Source organism: Penicillium canescens, assembly GCF_028828765.1.
Source record: "Penicillium canescens strain IBT 15451 chromosome Unknown utg000001l_segment0_segment0, whole genome shotgun sequence".
In the NCBI taxonomy this organism is placed as follows: Eukaryota; Fungi; Ascomycota; class Eurotiomycetes; order Eurotiales; family Aspergillaceae; genus Penicillium; species Penicillium canescens.
Genome location: NW_026703963.1, coordinates 2,191,943 through 2,208,105, shown reverse-complemented (window position 1 = coordinate 2,208,105; position 16,163 = coordinate 2,191,943). Strand labels below are relative to the sequence as shown.

At 49.8% G+C, this 16,163-nt stretch overlaps 8 protein-coding genes across 8 annotated transcripts; 3 read left to right on the top strand and 5 right to left on the bottom strand.

The window, feature by feature from the left end:
• Positions 1-544: 544 nt before the first annotated feature.
• Positions 545-3,157, bottom strand: N7446_000834 (transcription factor domain-containing protein; the record flags this gene model as incomplete). The annotated part of the gene is made up of 6 exons (XM_058509601.1): positions 545-1,513; positions 1,569-1,820; positions 1,875-2,613; positions 2,665-2,710; positions 2,769-2,845; positions 3,003-3,157. The coding sequence occupies 6 exons, from the start codon at positions 3,155-3,157 to the stop codon at positions 545-547; spliced, it is 2,238 nt and encodes a 745-aa protein (XP_058378580.1).
• A 269-nt stretch (positions 3,158-3,426) lies between these two features.
• Positions 3,427-5,393, bottom strand: N7446_000833 (flavin-containing monooxygenase; the record flags this gene model as incomplete). Its single annotated transcript, XM_058509600.1, has 3 exons — positions 3,427-3,676; positions 3,725-5,119; positions 5,173-5,393. The coding sequence occupies 3 exons, from the start codon at positions 5,391-5,393 to the stop codon at positions 3,427-3,429; spliced, it is 1,866 nt and encodes a 621-aa protein (XP_058378579.1).
• Positions 5,394-5,837: 444 nt separating this feature from the next.
• Positions 5,838-6,860, top strand: N7446_000832 (putative JmjC domain protein; the record flags this gene model as incomplete). Its single annotated transcript, XM_058509599.1, has 2 exons — positions 5,838-6,788; positions 6,840-6,860. The coding sequence occupies 2 exons, from the start codon at positions 5,838-5,840 to the stop codon at positions 6,858-6,860; spliced, it is 972 nt and encodes a 323-aa protein (XP_058378578.1).
• A 1,014-nt stretch (positions 6,861-7,874) lies between these two features.
• On the top strand, positions 7,875-8,573 carry N7446_000831 (uncharacterized protein; the record flags this gene model as incomplete). The annotated part of the gene is made up of 2 exons (XM_058509598.1): positions 7,875-8,490; positions 8,569-8,573. 2 exons carry the CDS (start codon positions 7,875-7,877, stop codon positions 8,571-8,573), a joined length of 621 nt encoding a protein of 206 aa, XP_058378577.1.
• A 597-nt stretch (positions 8,574-9,170) lies between these two features.
• On the bottom strand, positions 9,171-11,689 carry N7446_000830 (putative general amino acid permease (Agp2); the record flags this gene model as incomplete). The annotated part of the gene is made up of 6 exons (XM_058509597.1): positions 9,171-9,210; positions 9,264-9,640; positions 9,693-10,428; positions 10,494-10,716; positions 10,904-10,932; positions 11,358-11,689. 6 exons carry the CDS (start codon positions 11,687-11,689, stop codon positions 9,171-9,173), a joined length of 1,737 nt encoding a protein of 578 aa, XP_058378576.1.
• A 599-nt stretch (positions 11,690-12,288) lies between these two features.
• N7446_000829 (uncharacterized protein) lies at positions 12,289-12,519 on the bottom strand (the record flags this gene model as incomplete). The annotated part of the gene is made up of 1 exon (XM_058509596.1): positions 12,289-12,519. One exon carries the CDS (start codon positions 12,517-12,519, stop codon positions 12,289-12,291), a length of 231 nt encoding a protein of 76 aa, XP_058378575.1.
• A 670-nt stretch (positions 12,520-13,189) lies between these two features.
• Positions 13,190-13,746, top strand: N7446_000828 (putative progesterone binding protein; the record flags this gene model as incomplete). Its single annotated transcript, XM_058509595.1, has 3 exons — positions 13,190-13,295; positions 13,398-13,493; positions 13,568-13,746. 3 exons carry the CDS (start codon positions 13,190-13,192, stop codon positions 13,744-13,746), a joined length of 381 nt encoding a protein of 126 aa, XP_058378574.1.
• A 233-nt stretch (positions 13,747-13,979) lies between these two features.
• N7446_000827 (mRNA-binding ribosome biosynthesis protein NOP4) lies at positions 13,980-16,135 on the bottom strand (the record flags this gene model as incomplete). Its single annotated transcript, XM_058509594.1, has 2 exons — positions 13,980-15,011; positions 15,092-16,135. The coding sequence occupies 2 exons, from the start codon at positions 16,133-16,135 to the stop codon at positions 13,980-13,982; spliced, it is 2,076 nt and encodes a 691-aa protein (XP_058378573.1).
• Positions 16,136-16,163: the final 28 nt, after the last annotated feature.

Sequence of the window (16,163 nt, the reverse complement as noted above, 5' to 3'; positions counted from 1 at the left end):
CCACAAGTTATCAGATCCACGTACATGGAGATCTTTAGGTCTTATTGAGGGTCATTAGTGATTCGACTGGAGGTTGGTGTGTCGGTCAGATCGGGTTAGGTGCGTTCGGTTCGTGGGGCGGTGGGCGAGTGAGAGAAGCAACTCTTGAAATCAGCGCTGGATGGGATGTGATGGTCTTGAAGAAGGCAGAAGTGAAGTCGTCACGGAGATCAATTGGGGGAGTTTGTCACGTGAAGCTGACGTGCGGTAGTCTGGTGCGATGTCTGGATGCGGAAACCAGCCCTAGAGGCATCGGCTTATAGTCAGGCTGGAACAGTGTCTTGGTGAATATTCTACTGTAGTTTGCTTAGAAGACGGTGACTTTCTCTTCATTTCATATCCAAGGTGTAGCCCAACATATGCATGTCATATTGCCTGAGCAGTATACAGACAACCCCACATGTTCAACTCTCGGCGTCATACTATAGGGTTATAATATGGCAATATCACGAAGTTAGTATCTAAGACATACAATGTTCGTATCATTTCCTGGGTATTGACTACATCAAAACAGATCACGAATGACCCGGGCAAACTCCCCCTCATCCCCCAAAACACCCGATAGACCTTCACCAGTATTTTGAATCTCTCCATTTGTCCCAACAAAGCCACCGATAGTATCAGGACTAGTAGTGCCAGGAATGAAGTTTCCAAAAGCACCAACAGCCTCAAACAAGTTCGTCAATTCATGGCTCATCTGGAGCCCATTGAGGGGACTACTACCAAGCTCATTCCTGTTGTTCATCTGCCCATACATGGACAGATCTTCGATCGGATGCCCTGCGAGGCCGGCCATAGCCACCGCTGCACTGGAATGGGGATCGGCTGAGTCTGTCCCGAAAGGTCGGGCTAGAACACCGAGCTTTTCTCCGATTTTCCGGAGGCCCTTGATGGTCTTCCACAGTCGCTTGGAGACGAAGGATTTGGTACTGAACCCGTTGATTAGGTCGAGAGCCATGTAGAATTCATCGCGGACCTGTCGATTAAAGTCGGCCGGTGCATGAGACACCGCGAGGAAAAGCACTGCCAATGCAGCAACTAGGAAGTAGTTGAAGGTGATCTGCTGTGTGCGGTAGATGTCGGACATCTGGTTCAGGCGAGTGAGCACTCTGACTGTGTCCTTGGCTACATCCACCACTGTTTGGGCGTGACCTCGGTCTTCTGCGATGCTAGCAGACGAATGGAGCACGGGGCGGTAGATCAGAATTCGGAGCTGGTTCATTCGCAGATACAAGAGGACCCTGAGTCGTCTCATGCCTCTGCTTACGCTTTCTCCAGTCTTGGGAGACTCCACAGGGTAGAATTTTAGTTCTTCTGGAACCTGCTTGTACCATTGCAGGATCTGGTAGTCCAGGTATCCGATTTCATCTCGTCGAATGTCGGTTGTGCCTTCTGACCCTAGACCGGAATACCAGATCTTAGAGCTGATTCGGTTATAGAGGATCATGCAACGCAAATATGGCAGTGATGCATCCTGTTGTTTACCGTTGTCAGTTGAAATTTATCATTTGCAAAAAGTGTATTCTTACCGGTTCTGGTAGATTAGCATCGATGTCCTCATCTTGGATCACAAAAGGCAGTCCCGTCCCTAAGCTCCATCGTCGATCCAAGCTGTAGACCGACCAGAATAGCCGAGTGACCTCGTTCCAGTGATCCTCATTAGGGAATGACTTGACCAAAGCATCCCGGCGATGAAGTCCCATTTCCAGGCACATCCGCGCTGCCAATCCGATGACGCGATAGGCCATGGCGTCGTCGTCTGTGTGGAAATGATATGTTGCCTGACGAACAATATTAGCGGACTTGATTGCACACAAGAGGGACATGACACCCACCACAATAGCAAACAATTGAATCGTCTTGATGCTATGAGGCTCCCACATCTTTGATTCTATGACTGGTTTCACGTCCAGGTAAAGCCGCTGGCCAAGCTCACTTTCACCACCTCCCTCCACGACCAGCGTGGTGGCAAGGATCAGTTTCAAGAGAACTGTACCCTCATCCTGGAGGCCGTCGGAGCCTGGAAGACCCCTTTGTGCAAACCCCGTTCGGGTAGCAGCCTCGATGAATGTGTACAGTAAATTGGCTTGGCTGGTGACAGAGGCGATATCCACCACTGGATACATAATCCCGATCTCTTCCTCGTAGACTTTACAAAGACGCATTGCCTCCTCACGTCCAATCGACCAAAGAGGATCTTTCGTAGGGTGTACAGTTGAGAGGAGCTGCCCTAAGTGAGGAGGTGAGCCTGCTGGCGTGACATGTGCAGTGGTCAAGTCATCGGTAATCCCATCTTCTGCAGGGGTGATGCCCATATTCTGCAGACTGGATTTGGCCACATCAAAGTTGAATGCTGAACTTGTTGGGCCGTGAAAACGGGGGTGACGGGCTCGAGGCTTTGCTAATCCAGGTGCCATGGGCGTGAAGACGGGCTGAGATGCATCCCTCGAGAGAGGGTCAAAGGATGGAGTCTCAAATGTAGGTCTTTGGTTGCGAATATCATTGATATTGCTGAAAAGGTTATTAACCTGATCCTGTAAAGTGGTGATCTGTTCTGTCAACGACCGGTATTCACTGCGGAACATTAGCACTGAAGACCGCGCGAAATACAATACCGCGACTTACTCCGAGTCTTTGAAGTTGTTATTGCAACAATTCGGTGCATAGCGACCTGATACAGGGGTCAGTTGGGAATATTCCGGGCCGGCAATAATGAAGGAGGTACATACATTCTAAATTCAAATGGCCACATCTTTGGCATGGAACTTGGCCATTGCATTTGATCTTGCGCCGCTTGCACTCGTTGCTAAAACCCCGTGGTTAGCTAGATTGCCGACAAATATCCCGAAGGAAAAGCAAATCGTATGATTATGCACGCAGCTGCATTTCTGACCAACCGGAAAAAATAAATGAAACGACCGACAGAGCGGAAAGGAAGGGGTTCGCATCAGGCCATATCTTACCATGCAATGGAGATGTAACGATTCCGCTTTGTGCGCGTCTGCGTTCCGTTGCCTTGTTCCGCCTTCCGCTTGTTAGAATCAGATGTTCCAATGGCCTGATCCCCGGCATCTGTCTGCGGCGGCGTCCTTTCCATCTGAGGAGACTCTGAAGCCATGACCTGCAAAAATTAGGAGACACTGGGATGAACAACCGGGAAGAAACACCGGCGATGAAGTGCGGAGAAATTCCTCTGTCGCGGGGTCTCCCGTTTTCCCCAGATTCGCCTTACTCATCCGATTGCCTGTCCGCTCATTGGTCCATTGTATAGAGCCCAAAGCAGCTAGATGGAGTTCTATGTTTAAATAGATCATAACGCAAGTATTATTATGTTTCTTCCTACAGACTCAACTTCAGCATATACAAAACCAACAACCAACTCTCCATTCAACGAGCGATCAATCCCTGCACAGCTGAACGCAGCCAAGTCTTGCCAGAAAGCAAATACTGCACCAATAGAAGTCTTTGCTCTGGGTTCTTATGCAGGAATCTGAAGCCTGCCAAGAGAGCTATAAGCACAGAGGCCTTGACGGCCCTCCGAACACCGTGCAAGATGCGACCTCGTCGCGTGAGCTTAGCAGACCAATGCGACCACACAGGGAACGTGCATCGCAGCCAATAATGAATCTGAGTAAACCTGTACACAATATTAGGTAAAGTTTCGCCCGATAGCCGAGACACTTACGGATATGTGCTTGAGTTCCACCCGTCGGCAGTAATATACCAACTGGTGCATACCCCACGACGGAATACAGTCTTCTGCAACTCATTCTGCACCTGGCGAGTCCACTCCCGCTCAGCCTCTTCCTTGACCTCATACGAGCTAACCAGGCCATTTAGAATGGGCTTGATAAACTTCAGCGAGTAGTTAACAGCGTTCTCTGTGGCGAAGATAACACTGGTATGACCAGTAGCCGTATTCGGGCCGAACAGCATGAAGAAGTTCGGGAAGTGATCCATCGCGATACCCTGGTAAGCCTGGGCGCCTCCGCGCTCCGCCCAGACATCTTCTAGGTTCTTGTTCTCTTTGCCGATGACCTTGAGTGGATGAAGCCATTGATTTGTCTCGAAGCCGTTCGCCATAATGATCACGTCGGCGGGGACTTCTCTCACTTCATCTGCGACTTCGGATTTGTTGGGTGGGTAATGGCGACCTGGACCGAGGGTTACACTCTTTGCATTAACTCTGGTCAGAGGCTGGGTGGTCAGCTCCACATTCGGAGCATTGAGACTGCGATACCAAGTCCCATCAATGATTCTTCTCTTACAGCCGAGGCTGTAGTTTGGTGTCAGGATCTCGTGGTATTCCTTTGGCGCGAGCTCGCGCATATGGTCTAGGAACTTCTTTTCCATGCGTGGCCGCATAACTCGGCCCCAGGCTGTGTCGGTGAACATGTCGTAGAAGTTCTTCTCGAGCATCACGAATAGAGTGTATCGCATGAACTTTGCAAATCCGGGAACGTAGGACATCAGTGTCGGTGTCCATTTCTCGTACAACTCGAGTTGTCTAGCGGGTAGCAGATCAGGCTGGACCCATGGCGGTGTCCGCATGAGCTGAGTGATGGATCGAACGTTGGCTTCTGGCTTGGCCAGCTCGGGGATCACCTGGGCGGCGCTGCAGCCCGCGCCAACCATGATGACGTCTTTGTTTTCAAGATCAATTTCATCGTTCCACCGGGCTGTGTGCATAATTTCGCCCTCGAAATTCTCAAAGCCGGGGATATCTGTTGGCAGATTCTTGGGCTCCACCAGACCACCAACACCGCTGACAACTACCTTTGCTCGGACGATCTCTGTCTTGACATAGACACGGTGCTCACCATCCTGGGCTACCAGGCGGTCCCGCTCATGTTGTGCGAGGTCACCAGTCCCAGGAACAAGATGCGAGACAGTAACCTCCCATTCCTCGTCAGCTTCAATCCACCGAAGCTCCTTAACATCTGTATTAAATTGGATCTTGTCCACGATCTGATATTTCTCGCACACATCAGCCATATACTGTGCGAGCTCCGGACCTGCTGGATGCAAAGTAGACCAGTTCATCTTCGGGGCAAAAGAGAATGAGTAGAAAGCCGCTGGACTATTAAAAATTAGAAAACGGATCAGGTAATAAATGTCATACTTAACACTCACATATCGCAAGCAGCTCCTGGATACCGATTAATCCACCAGGTACCTCCAATCCCCGACTGCCTCTCAAAGATCCGGAACTGATCTGTGCCCAAGACCTCTTTGAGCCGACAGCCCATGGCCACCCCCGATTCGCCGGCGCCTACAATGAGGACTGGATAGTAGGTATGGGCATCTTTGCCATACGCAAGACGCTTGTGGATCCGAGAAATTGAAGAAGACATATTGCAGACCAAGCAGAGATAATTGGCTAGGGTTCAATATGCGTATTTGCAGCTCGGGTGATCGACAGTAAGAGTAGACAATGTGGTAAGTTATTCAGCAGGTAACACAGCATGCACTATGCAACGTCCGAAGCCCAAATGCTGAACATTTAGATCTTAAGAACGGGAAAGTCGAGAAAAGTGCAGATCTCTCGTAAGCTCTTCAGCTCGTCACCTGGGCGCGTCAGTGAGGGGATCCTTGGCAACCTCGGCAACGCAGTCGGCTTCATGCTCATGTCGGGCATAAATTGGCGATCAGTCTAGCTTTGTTTCTGACAGAGTTGTGCATATTTGACAAGATTCTGTTGTTTGTTAGGTACATGTAGACGTTTGGAATTTAATGGCAACATTCCAATATGTAGAGCTTCGGGATCCACCCCCAGACTTCTCCTGTCAACTTCCGGGATGAAACAGCCATGGCCAAATCCCCGAGTCTGGAGACTCTCACATATCCTCCCTAGAGCAACGCAGACTCGCACTTTCTCCGTATCATTGGCCCAACAATATCGCACCCTCGAAACCCTCGAAAATGCCACCCTCGAGACTTTCCAGCAGAAATGCTTCCACCCAGAGAAGCCCGCGATCCTCCCATGTGCCGAATTCCAAAATATTCCAGCATTAAAACACTGGTTTAAACCCAGCCAACATAAACCAACTACAAAAGGCACAAAACCCACTGCCAGCCTAAATGTGGATTATCTCCAAAAACACGGCGCCAACGCGTTCGTCCCGCTCGAACTCACCGAATCGGCACACGACTCAAACCTACAAAGCGACGCGACAGAAACACTTAGCTTCCGACAATTTCACGCTCCGCTCACCCTCTTCCTAGACTGGATGCGCATGGCAGAAACAACCCCGCAATCAACACGACTCTACCTAGCCCAATGCCAACTCCTCGATCTCCCACCCATCCTCAGAGCCGACTTTCCAACACCGGACCTCGTGTCACGCGCCGGTAAGGGCGATGTCTACGATACGAATGTGTGGATCGGACATCCGCCCACGTATACCCCACTCCACAGAGATCCAAACCCAAATTTGTTTGTCCAGTTGGCCGGACAGAAAGTTGTGAGACTGCTCGCGCCGGAGGATGGACAGGCTGTGTTTGGAGCTGTGAGGAGGCAACTGGGGAAGAGTGGGGATCGGGAGGCTGCTGCTATTCGGGGCGAGGAGATGATGCACGGGAGGGAGAGAATTTTGCTTGATGAGATGGTTTGGGGGAGTCCTGTTTCTGCCGGCGGGGATGGGGTTGGGGTTGGGCTTGAGGCTAGGCTTGGGGATGGGGATGGCTTGTTCATTCCCAAGGGGTGGTGGCATAGTATTAAGGGTATTGGGGAGGGTGTCACGGCTTCGGTGAGTACTCTTTTTCTTTCTTGGGGTCTGTTGATTGCTGATGGGTTTTAGGTCAACTGGTGGTTCCGATAGTCTGGTATACTGTAGCCCTTATTAGAGCGTCATGTACAAAATGTGTATAATATCATAGAGTGGGGATGTTTGCTACAATACATGCTGAACATATGGCCATTAGGCCTGCGTCTGTAGATACATACTCAGATGATCAAATGCCCAGAAGACGCGCTGGAGCACGACCGCCAGGACTTGGGCTGGAAGACTTTGGATCGGATTACGAGGTAGAAAGGCCGAAATGCTTTCAAATAAAGCAGGGTGTACGAGACAAGTTTGTCTTCGGGCCGTCCGATATCAAATGAATCATATAATGATCTGATAGACTCCCGGCCATGGTGTTTCTTCGATGCCCCTTTAATGCGGTTATAGATATCGAGCACATTGTTCAATTGCTCGCCCAGCTCTGTGGATTTGATAAACATCTTGAGGGTCACATATTCCCGGAGACTGCAAGTTAATCAAGTAAATTGAGCTAGTAAACCTGTATTCATAAATACCGATATCACAGGGGACTCAGTTAACCTCATATCTCGCTCAAGCCATACAGACAAACAAGTTCCAAACCTTTAACTTTCCCTTGATTTTCCCTATCCGTGTTGGATAGTAATAGGCGGGGACATAGTCTGGAAGCGTTTCCTCCTCAATTAGGTCAGTTGGAGATATTCGGTAGAAGTTCGGTTTGGAAAAGTTGAGGGGCTTCCATGATGGCCCAATTCGACGTAATGACATAGGAGAGACAGCAGCATGGTCTCAGCTGTGCATTGAATGTGATAATGAGGCTGAGAATGCAGGGGATACTGTTTGTAAAGTCAGGTGATCGTTAAAACGAGCATTCGAAACACTAAAGAGAAAGTACTAAATTTTACAAGTAATATCTACAATAAATATCGTGTAAAACTTATAATCTATCCCTAAAAATGTCTAGGTGGTAACTATAGCCAAAGTGGATGGAGCTCGGAAAGTTCCATGTGGATTCGGTTCGAGAGTCTCCGCAATCTTTACTTTTCTCACCACCTTAACTTAACACGCGACATGCAAGTGTCAACAGTCTACCGCGCTGCTCTCCTCCAACTCTCCGTCAATCCCCTATTCGCACGCGCATCAATCCCCACATCTCTGATCGTCGCATCCCAAACACAAAATACCCGTCTCTACAGCATCCTCTTTCCGCAGTGCCCACCAACCTACAAACCAACATACACAAACCCAGCCTCTCAAATCCGCACAATGAGCGACTTTACATCCTCCGATTCAGCCACTACGGCCAATACCGCGACGCAGGGCTCATCCACCGACTCCGCAGACCAGTCCCAAACGGAACCGACCAAGGTCTCAGAACAACTGTACCTCCCAGCAAGCGAATCGTCAGACAACGTCCAAGGATCAAACTCCGGTGGAATAAAACTAGACATGAGCACCGGCGGAACAGAAATGAAACTAGACCATTTGGGACCGATGGTTGTCAATACCGATGGGACATTATCGCAGATCGGAAATTGGCAGCAGATGAGCGAGATCGAGAAGAAGAATACGTTGCGGATTATTTCAAAGCGGAATAAGTCCCGACTCGCAGCTTTGAAGGCCAAGGGAGAGGGAAACGTCCCAGAAAGTGCATCCTCAGGATCTGGCGAAGGCGGAAACAAGTTAGGTATGAGCACCGGTGGAATAGATATGAAATTGGCATTTAGCTCCGACGGTTGCTAACACTGACGGGGCATCGTCGCAGATTAAGAATTGGCAGCATATGAGCGTGATCGAGAAAAAGAATGCGTTGTCATCTATTGAGAAGCGGAATAAGTCCCGGTCGGTCTTTGAAGGCTAAGGGGGAGGAAACCTTCCAGGAACCGCACCCAGCGAGGATAGAATCAAACTTGGTATGAGCACTAGCGGAGCAGAGAGGAAGTTGGATCATCTAGGGCCAATGGTTGTTGACACCGATGGGACATTACCGCGGATTAATCATTTGGCAGCAGAGGAGCGAAATCGAGAAGAATGTATTACGACTTATTGAAAGTGGAATAAGTCGCGGCTTTGAGGCTTTGAAGGCTAAGGTTGAAGGTATTAAGAAATGGGTTGGTGTATTATATTGGGTGATTTATATTCTGTGAGGTGTGTACAAAGTAGTGTCTATTTATGCTAATGTGCAAATAAAGCTTCTCAATAATCATATTGGGTATCGTTAAGATGCATCTCGAACTTCTCTAGAGACAAAATGGCAAACCAGCCCATGAATCACGCACTCGCAGGTAATGCAATCTCTGGTCAATTGAATCTGAACTATGGTGGGAACCAATAAGAGAATCAATACTATGCTAACGTGCCAGAATCTCATTCGAAGATCTTGTACACCCACTTGTGAAGGATAGTCCTTGTCAACTGTTAGCAGCAAATTCCATTCAATCCTCAGTTCAGAATACTCACTTAGGCGGCTCAGTAACGAAATCCCTGGTGTACTCCTCAATTTCCACAACACCAGTCATCAAATCAACCTCTTCGGGCTTAAGGAACTTAGTCTTGTGGAAGAACTTCCACCCAAAGTAAAGAATGGGAAAGACGCCGATCATGGTATAAGAGAAAAGGAATGTCGGGATGGACCAATTCCCTGGCAAGAAGACGGTATACCCACCAACAAAAGCCATGATTGTCGTGCAAGTGCAGGCAATGTAAGCGATGTAGGGTTGCCACCAGCTGCGGTAGGGCAGGGAGTCTCTTGAGATGCCCTGTGCTTCTACAGCCTTTTTGAAGCGGATATAGGTGAATGTCACGACAGAGAAATTGATGAGTTGGGAAGCCGTCACCTGTGATTTTTCGTTAGATGGGTCAGACTAGAGAGATAGGATTGATGCTTACCAGATTAACGAACCAGTTCAGCACAACAGCGGCACTGTTAGAAACCTGCAAAAAACTGAGCAGAGCAATGACAAGAACAATTGCAACACAGTAGATAGGCACACCCCGGCTCGTGCACTTGGTCAGAATCTTAGGAGCCTTTCCTTCCAACGCCAAGCCGTAAAGACTGCGACTAGCACAGTACATGTAACTATTCCCCGCACTGAACGAAGCCGTAAGAACGACCGCATTAACAATATCAGGCAAGACAGGAATATTCAACCGGTCCATGGAAATGACATACGGCGAAGCCGCAGCACCGGGTTGATCATTGTCAAATGCATCCGCCATAGTCTTATCGTTGTATGGCACGAGAATACCAATGCACAGAACACCCAGCACGAAGAAAGCCGTAAGACGATAGAAAACACCGTTGAAAGCCTTGGGCAGGACTTTGCGAGGGTTCATTGTCTCACCCGCAGCCATGGAGACGTAGTCCGGACCGGCGATAGTGAAACTCGCTGCGATGAGTGCCGACAGCACACCGAGGAAGCGACCTGTATCGCCTGTTTTGTAGTACTCGGCAAAAGCCCCCGGTTCGTTCCAGTAACGGAAGCCGAATCTGTCTCCGAGGGGGTTACCGCCTAGCATGACGATGAATGTGTAGAAGATCAGGCCGATACTGAGGAGGACTTTGCCGAGGGAGAGCCAGAATTCGGCTTCGCCATACCATTTTACAGCGAAGAGGTTCAGGGCTCTGGTGGGGTTGTTAGTTGACTTGTTTCATGGCGAATGGTGGATGATGGAGGGGGAAAGACGAACCCATAGAGGAATAGGACGATGACGTTCATTGCTGCGACTGGGATCACGTTTGTCCAGTATCGCACGATTAGGCTGACGGCGACGACTTCGAATGGGACCAATGCAGCTTCGAAAATGAAGAAGTTGTATCCGGCTGCGACTCCCAATGCCTCGTCGACGTAGCGGCCGGCGAATCGAATAAAAGGCGAGGAGATGGGTAGGTATGTGACCATTTCAGCCAAGCCTAAAAGTATAGTGAGTATGGGTATCTACAGATCTAGCAAGATTGGGGGAATGTTGGGGCAATCGGGCGATCGATGCAAGGGCAGAATCGAACCAATGGCGCATTTGGAATATGATTTGATATACGGCTGGATGCATGGGAAGAGCTGCCGGAATGATGCAAAGGGCTTTGAAGAAGGGGTTCGTACAAACGGTGATAATCAGAATCACACAACTCCTAGAGAATAGTATGAGATTTCAAGGGTCCAAGAGGATGCAAAGGAAGGTCAATCAGGACTGGTTGGGTTCAAGGGTTTCCGACTTGTTGCAGGGGCTTAGGGCTAACGGCGGGTTTGGTCGATTTCTGATATACTGTTCGACACGGATGTGCCTTGGGCTAACAGTTTTACATCCACGGAATCTGGAGAATAATTGATGCGTGTATGCTGGTAGAGTCTTCTTCTTCTTCTTCCTCTCTCTGTGTTTGTTTGGTTGTTCTTGTCTTTCTTCTTTGCTGATGTATTGGGGTTTGACATTCGCTTCCCCATACTTACTTCGAACATAACACCTTAAGTTCAATCTTGAACAATGGCGGGACAACCCAAGTCGAAGTCGAGAACCCAAAACAGTCAATTGAATATTTTAAAAGGGAATGGCACTCACCATAGACTGAACCCAATAAACAAACTGGCAGGACCACTGGTACGCAAATTTGATCCAATCTGGACGTACAACGCCGTACCAATTGTGCCTCCGATACCGATCAATTGTACATGGCGAGGTTTGAGCTTGCGATGGGTATGGTCATGCGACGACTTCATAGAGCCACTACCGACAGATTGCGCGCGGTTGTCTAGCGAGTCTTTCTCAGTGACTTCGGTCTTGTCGAAGAACTTGGTCGATTTGGATTCGGGATCAGCGATGCGGGCAGGCTCTGCGCTCTGAATGGCAGCCGCCGTGGGTGTATGGGGCACATGCTCCTGGTCTGAATGCATGTTGACGGTGATTCTGCCACCTAGGAAGAGCGAGACAGGTGCATAAATAATGCAAGGACAGTAGAGATAGGAATGAAAGCGAGAAAGATTAACCGAGAGGAATGATTGAAAATTTTTTTGCCCAGGTGAGTAGTATTTTCCTGGAAAATCTCTAGAGTTCAATCGGCATAGTCCGAACTAGACAGTCACGGCAAATCACATCCCCCGGGCCTCGTCGTGGGCCCCCACTCGGGGAGGGGCAAGGGGTTGGCCATGCACACTTGGCTGCGATATCTTAGTCCTGATCGGCATCGGTGACCCCGATTTAACTTCCTGTCAAGTTTGCTTACAGCATGCGAGAACAAGATATGCTTAGACTGGTGGCTTATGGTTGGGGGTAAGAGACAGGGGATATAAGTCTTCTTGTGAGCCGTGTGGAGACAAGGGACCTTGCCGAGGTCCACGGAGAATGGAGACCTCCGACTGTATGGAGTAGACCCAGTGTATACATTATAGACAAGACCTGGCATGAGAAATACATGTAGACTACCTAACATTCGAACGCGAAAAACATATCAAACGCCACAGCATTCCATCTCGGGCTGAAATATGTTCTGGGCTCAGTGGACAGCGTTCCTCTCCCTATCCTGGGAGTCCTTGCTTTCTGTGCTCTCATTCGATGGTCTGCGTCGCTCTGACTCTTTACCCAACCAACTAGGTGGGAAGAAACTATCGTTGTCTTCGAAATAGAGGTGGTGGATCACATCCGAGTCTGTGGAGTCCCGATGTTGGCCCGGATCGGCCTGTGTGATAGGTCTGTCAGAGCTCGGATGGGGAGAGTTGGAGAACATATTGATAGTGTTCTGTGTGGTAGATCTTGGAAGGGTTTATGACAAGATTTCACAAAGTTGATGTTGACGTCGTAGTTGAAGTTCTGTGCACTCGCCACAGTCATCTGATGTCCTTCTTTCGGATGCTTGCAGTCGCCGTCAACCTTCAACATCTATACGTCATGAGGGGATGTTCTGTTTAGGGGGTTCTGCTCGGAACTCTACCAAAACTCTATGCTATAGCTTATTGCTTCTCTAACCAGATGGGGTAAAAAAGAGAAGTCGAGGCACGTGAGTACTAGGTATGTATCTATACTCCTGAACAAGTAGTCAGATGCGAAGTAAAAGGTGATAACTTGAGGGTGTCTCAGTGGCCAGGGAAGTCTCGATATCGAGATAACATGTCTTAGCTTGAATCATTTTATATGGAAGGATAAAAGATTAGGCTGAAAGTAAAGTACATATCTATTTCCAAGGCACATACAGAATTGAGATGAAATTATGTCAAAATAGAAACAATAGCTTATAACATATCAATATACTAAGTCTTAACATGAACACAGACAGAGCAATTCACAACTGACTCCATTTCCTCCCGATCAATCAGCGAGCCGACAGTAAGCAAATCCCAACCTCGGGAAACCCCGCCAAACCCCAACTTCTTTCTCTTCCTTTTCCAACACACGCCACAATGACTGAAGAGAAACAAACTAAGCGCTTCGAACCTAAGGTACCTGTCCAGCTCGACCCGCCAAAGGACGACCCTATTTCCCAAGAGGAATTGGCCAAATGCGACGGTATGGCATTGCCCCTCACAGACACTTTCCCGCCAATCCGAACAGTTATGATCAATGCTGTCAATTCAACGCATCTTAAAAGTTTATTGACACTGCAAACAGGTTCCGATCCTAGCCGCCCGACGCTGGTTGCTATCAAGGGTGTTGTGTTCGACGTGACCCGAAACTCGGCTTATGGACAGTCTGGTCAATATCGCGGTAAGTGTTCCGTCCTAGACTTTGTTGTAGCGTCAATTAGGACAGGCCACTGATAATGTTCCTCCTATGTATAGTCTTCGCAGGCAAGGACCCCTCCCGCGCGCTCGCTTGTTCCTCTCTCAAGCCCGAAGACTGCGTCCCCGAATGGTACGATCTGGCAGACAAGGAGAAGACCACGCTGAACGAGTGGTTCACCTTCTTCAGCAAGCGGTATAACATCGTCGGCAAGGTCGAGGGCGCAAAGAACACCTAAGATGTCATGAAGTAGTATGATTGGTTTGCCATCTACGTTCTATATACGTCGATGGCCTCGCATGGATCGAGTGTACGAAATATACCCAGTGCAACGGACTCAGTCCAGGATATCATTTTTGAAATCACAAATGCTTTTCATTTTTGGAATGGTGGTATCGCGTAGGTACAACAGATCTTCCCTCTGGGATAAATAATGCCTATACAGTAAAAATAAAATCACTCAAGCCTCCTTCATTTCCCCTTGCGGGTCTTGCGTTGCATGCGCTTCTTCGAGATGATGCGGTTGCGCTTGGCGATCTTGTTCTCTTCTTCATCATCCTTGTCGTCCTCCGCAGCCTTTCCATTTCCTCCCTTGCCGTCCTTCCCTTTACCGCGGCTCTCGGAGCGCTTCCTCTTCTTTCCGTGCTTGTCTGAGTCTTTCTCGTCGCCGGCATCGTCGGACTTCTTGGGCTTCGGTTCGCGAGATTTAGCCTGCAGCTCATTGCGGCGCTTGACAACCTGCGCGTTCTCAATGGCGAACTCAACAACAAGACGCTTCTTCTTGTCCTTGTCCTCGTCCTGCACGGATGCAGGCACTTGAATAGCGTGGCAGTTTAACCAGCGCAGACCCATGAGCGCGTGTCGGTGAGTGAAGTACTCGATGAATCCGTATCCACGACTGCGGCCACCACCGCTCTTCTCGGAGACCTTGGTACCCTCGCGGGTTTCGAAGACGACCTTGGCCTGGCGGACGATACCCATCTTCTTCTGCTTACGCAGTTGCTCGAGTTCCTTCATGGTATCGCGGGAGCGCTGCTGCTCCTCTCTTGAGAGGGGCTGGCGGACGCCCTTCTTGACGTCCTTGGCGAAGTTGACGACGGACTCTCGGGCAAGCTGCTTCAAGTCCTTGGAGTTAATGTGACGGGGGATGTTACGGATGGCGAGACGGGTCAGACTGAGGTGGAGGGCGGGGTTCTTCTTGATGAAGGTCTCACGCTGCTTGAAACTTTCCTCCCGCATCTTGATTTCGGAGGGGGAGAGCTTCTTGTACAGCGGGGAGTTGGTTGGGATTGTACCTTCGCCGAGAAGGTAGAGGCGGCGCTTGTCTGTGTCGCGAACTAGACGGCGTGATACACCCTCCTCTTCCAGCTTTGCGGCTTGGCCCTTACTGACGGCACGGGCGACTTGAAGGACTCGGCCTTCGAGAGTGTAGCGTCCGCTGGGGTCGGTGTTTTCATCTTGGAGGACTGAGTGCTTCATGGCAGTGTTGGCCTTTGGCTTGTCCTTGTTCGGCGCCATGACATCGTTTCCTCGGGGGCTTCGCGAATACAAGTGTTTGCGTCGTCGACCTTCCAGAAGCATACGAATCCGGTGCCTCGAGGGCGCTCGGTCTCGTGGTCCAGGACCACGCGTGCGTACCGTAGGGGACCGAATTGGGTGAAGTGTTCGTAGAGAGAATCGTCTGTAGCGGTGAAGGGCAGGTTGCGGAGGAAGATGGTAGAGTTATTGCGGTTGTCGTCTTGCTCTTCTGCGTCCTCGTCCAATTCGTCCAACTCATCCAGATCGTTGTCCTCCTCATCATCTGATCCTTCAGAAGAGGTCTCATCGTCTGAGGGCTCTTCCAGGTGACCATCGGCATCCTCCATCTCGACATCCTCCTTGTCCTCTTTCGGTTCCTCCTCCTCGTCCTCCTTCTTGGTAGTCTCCCACACATCCTTCTCAACAGCCCAATCGACAGCCAATGTACGGCCATCAATCTCCTTTCCGTTGACATTCTGAAGCGCCTTCTCGGCGTTTTTCCGGCCGCGCAGAATGACGAAACCAAAACCAGCAAGCTTGCCGTTCTTCTTGGGAAGAGTGGCGTGCTTGACCTTTCCGAAGCTGCGGAACAGAACCGAGAGATCCTCTGGCTCCTTGATAGTCCACGGCAAATTGCGAACAATCAGCTTAGGCGGTGCGCCCTGTCCTCTCTCCTCCTCTCGCTTGTGCTTCGATTCGAGAGACGCAGCGGTGGGAACACTGCGGCCAACTTTCTCATCAATCTCACGCTTACGAGGCTCGGCGTAGTCGACGCGAATTATCTTTCCATCGAACTTAGATCCGTTCAATTCCTTCAGAGCACTCTCTGCATCCTCGAGATCGGCGAATGTGACGAAACCGAAACCCTTGGAGACCTTGGTCTTGGGGTCGCTGACCACCACGGCATGCTTAATCACGTAGGACTGCGAGAAGTGTTCTGCGAGGCTTTCTGTGGTGGCCGAGGCAGGTAGTGAGCGGACGAAAAGAGTCCGCCTGGCTTGGGGTTGTGCTGGGACGTCGGTGGTGGTTGTGGTGTCTTCAATTTTGACTTCGGCATCCTCAGTGGTATCTGCGCCCGAAAGACGGCGTTTCTTGTGTGATTCAACCATAATGTGTTGGTTGCGACTGAACTTTTTC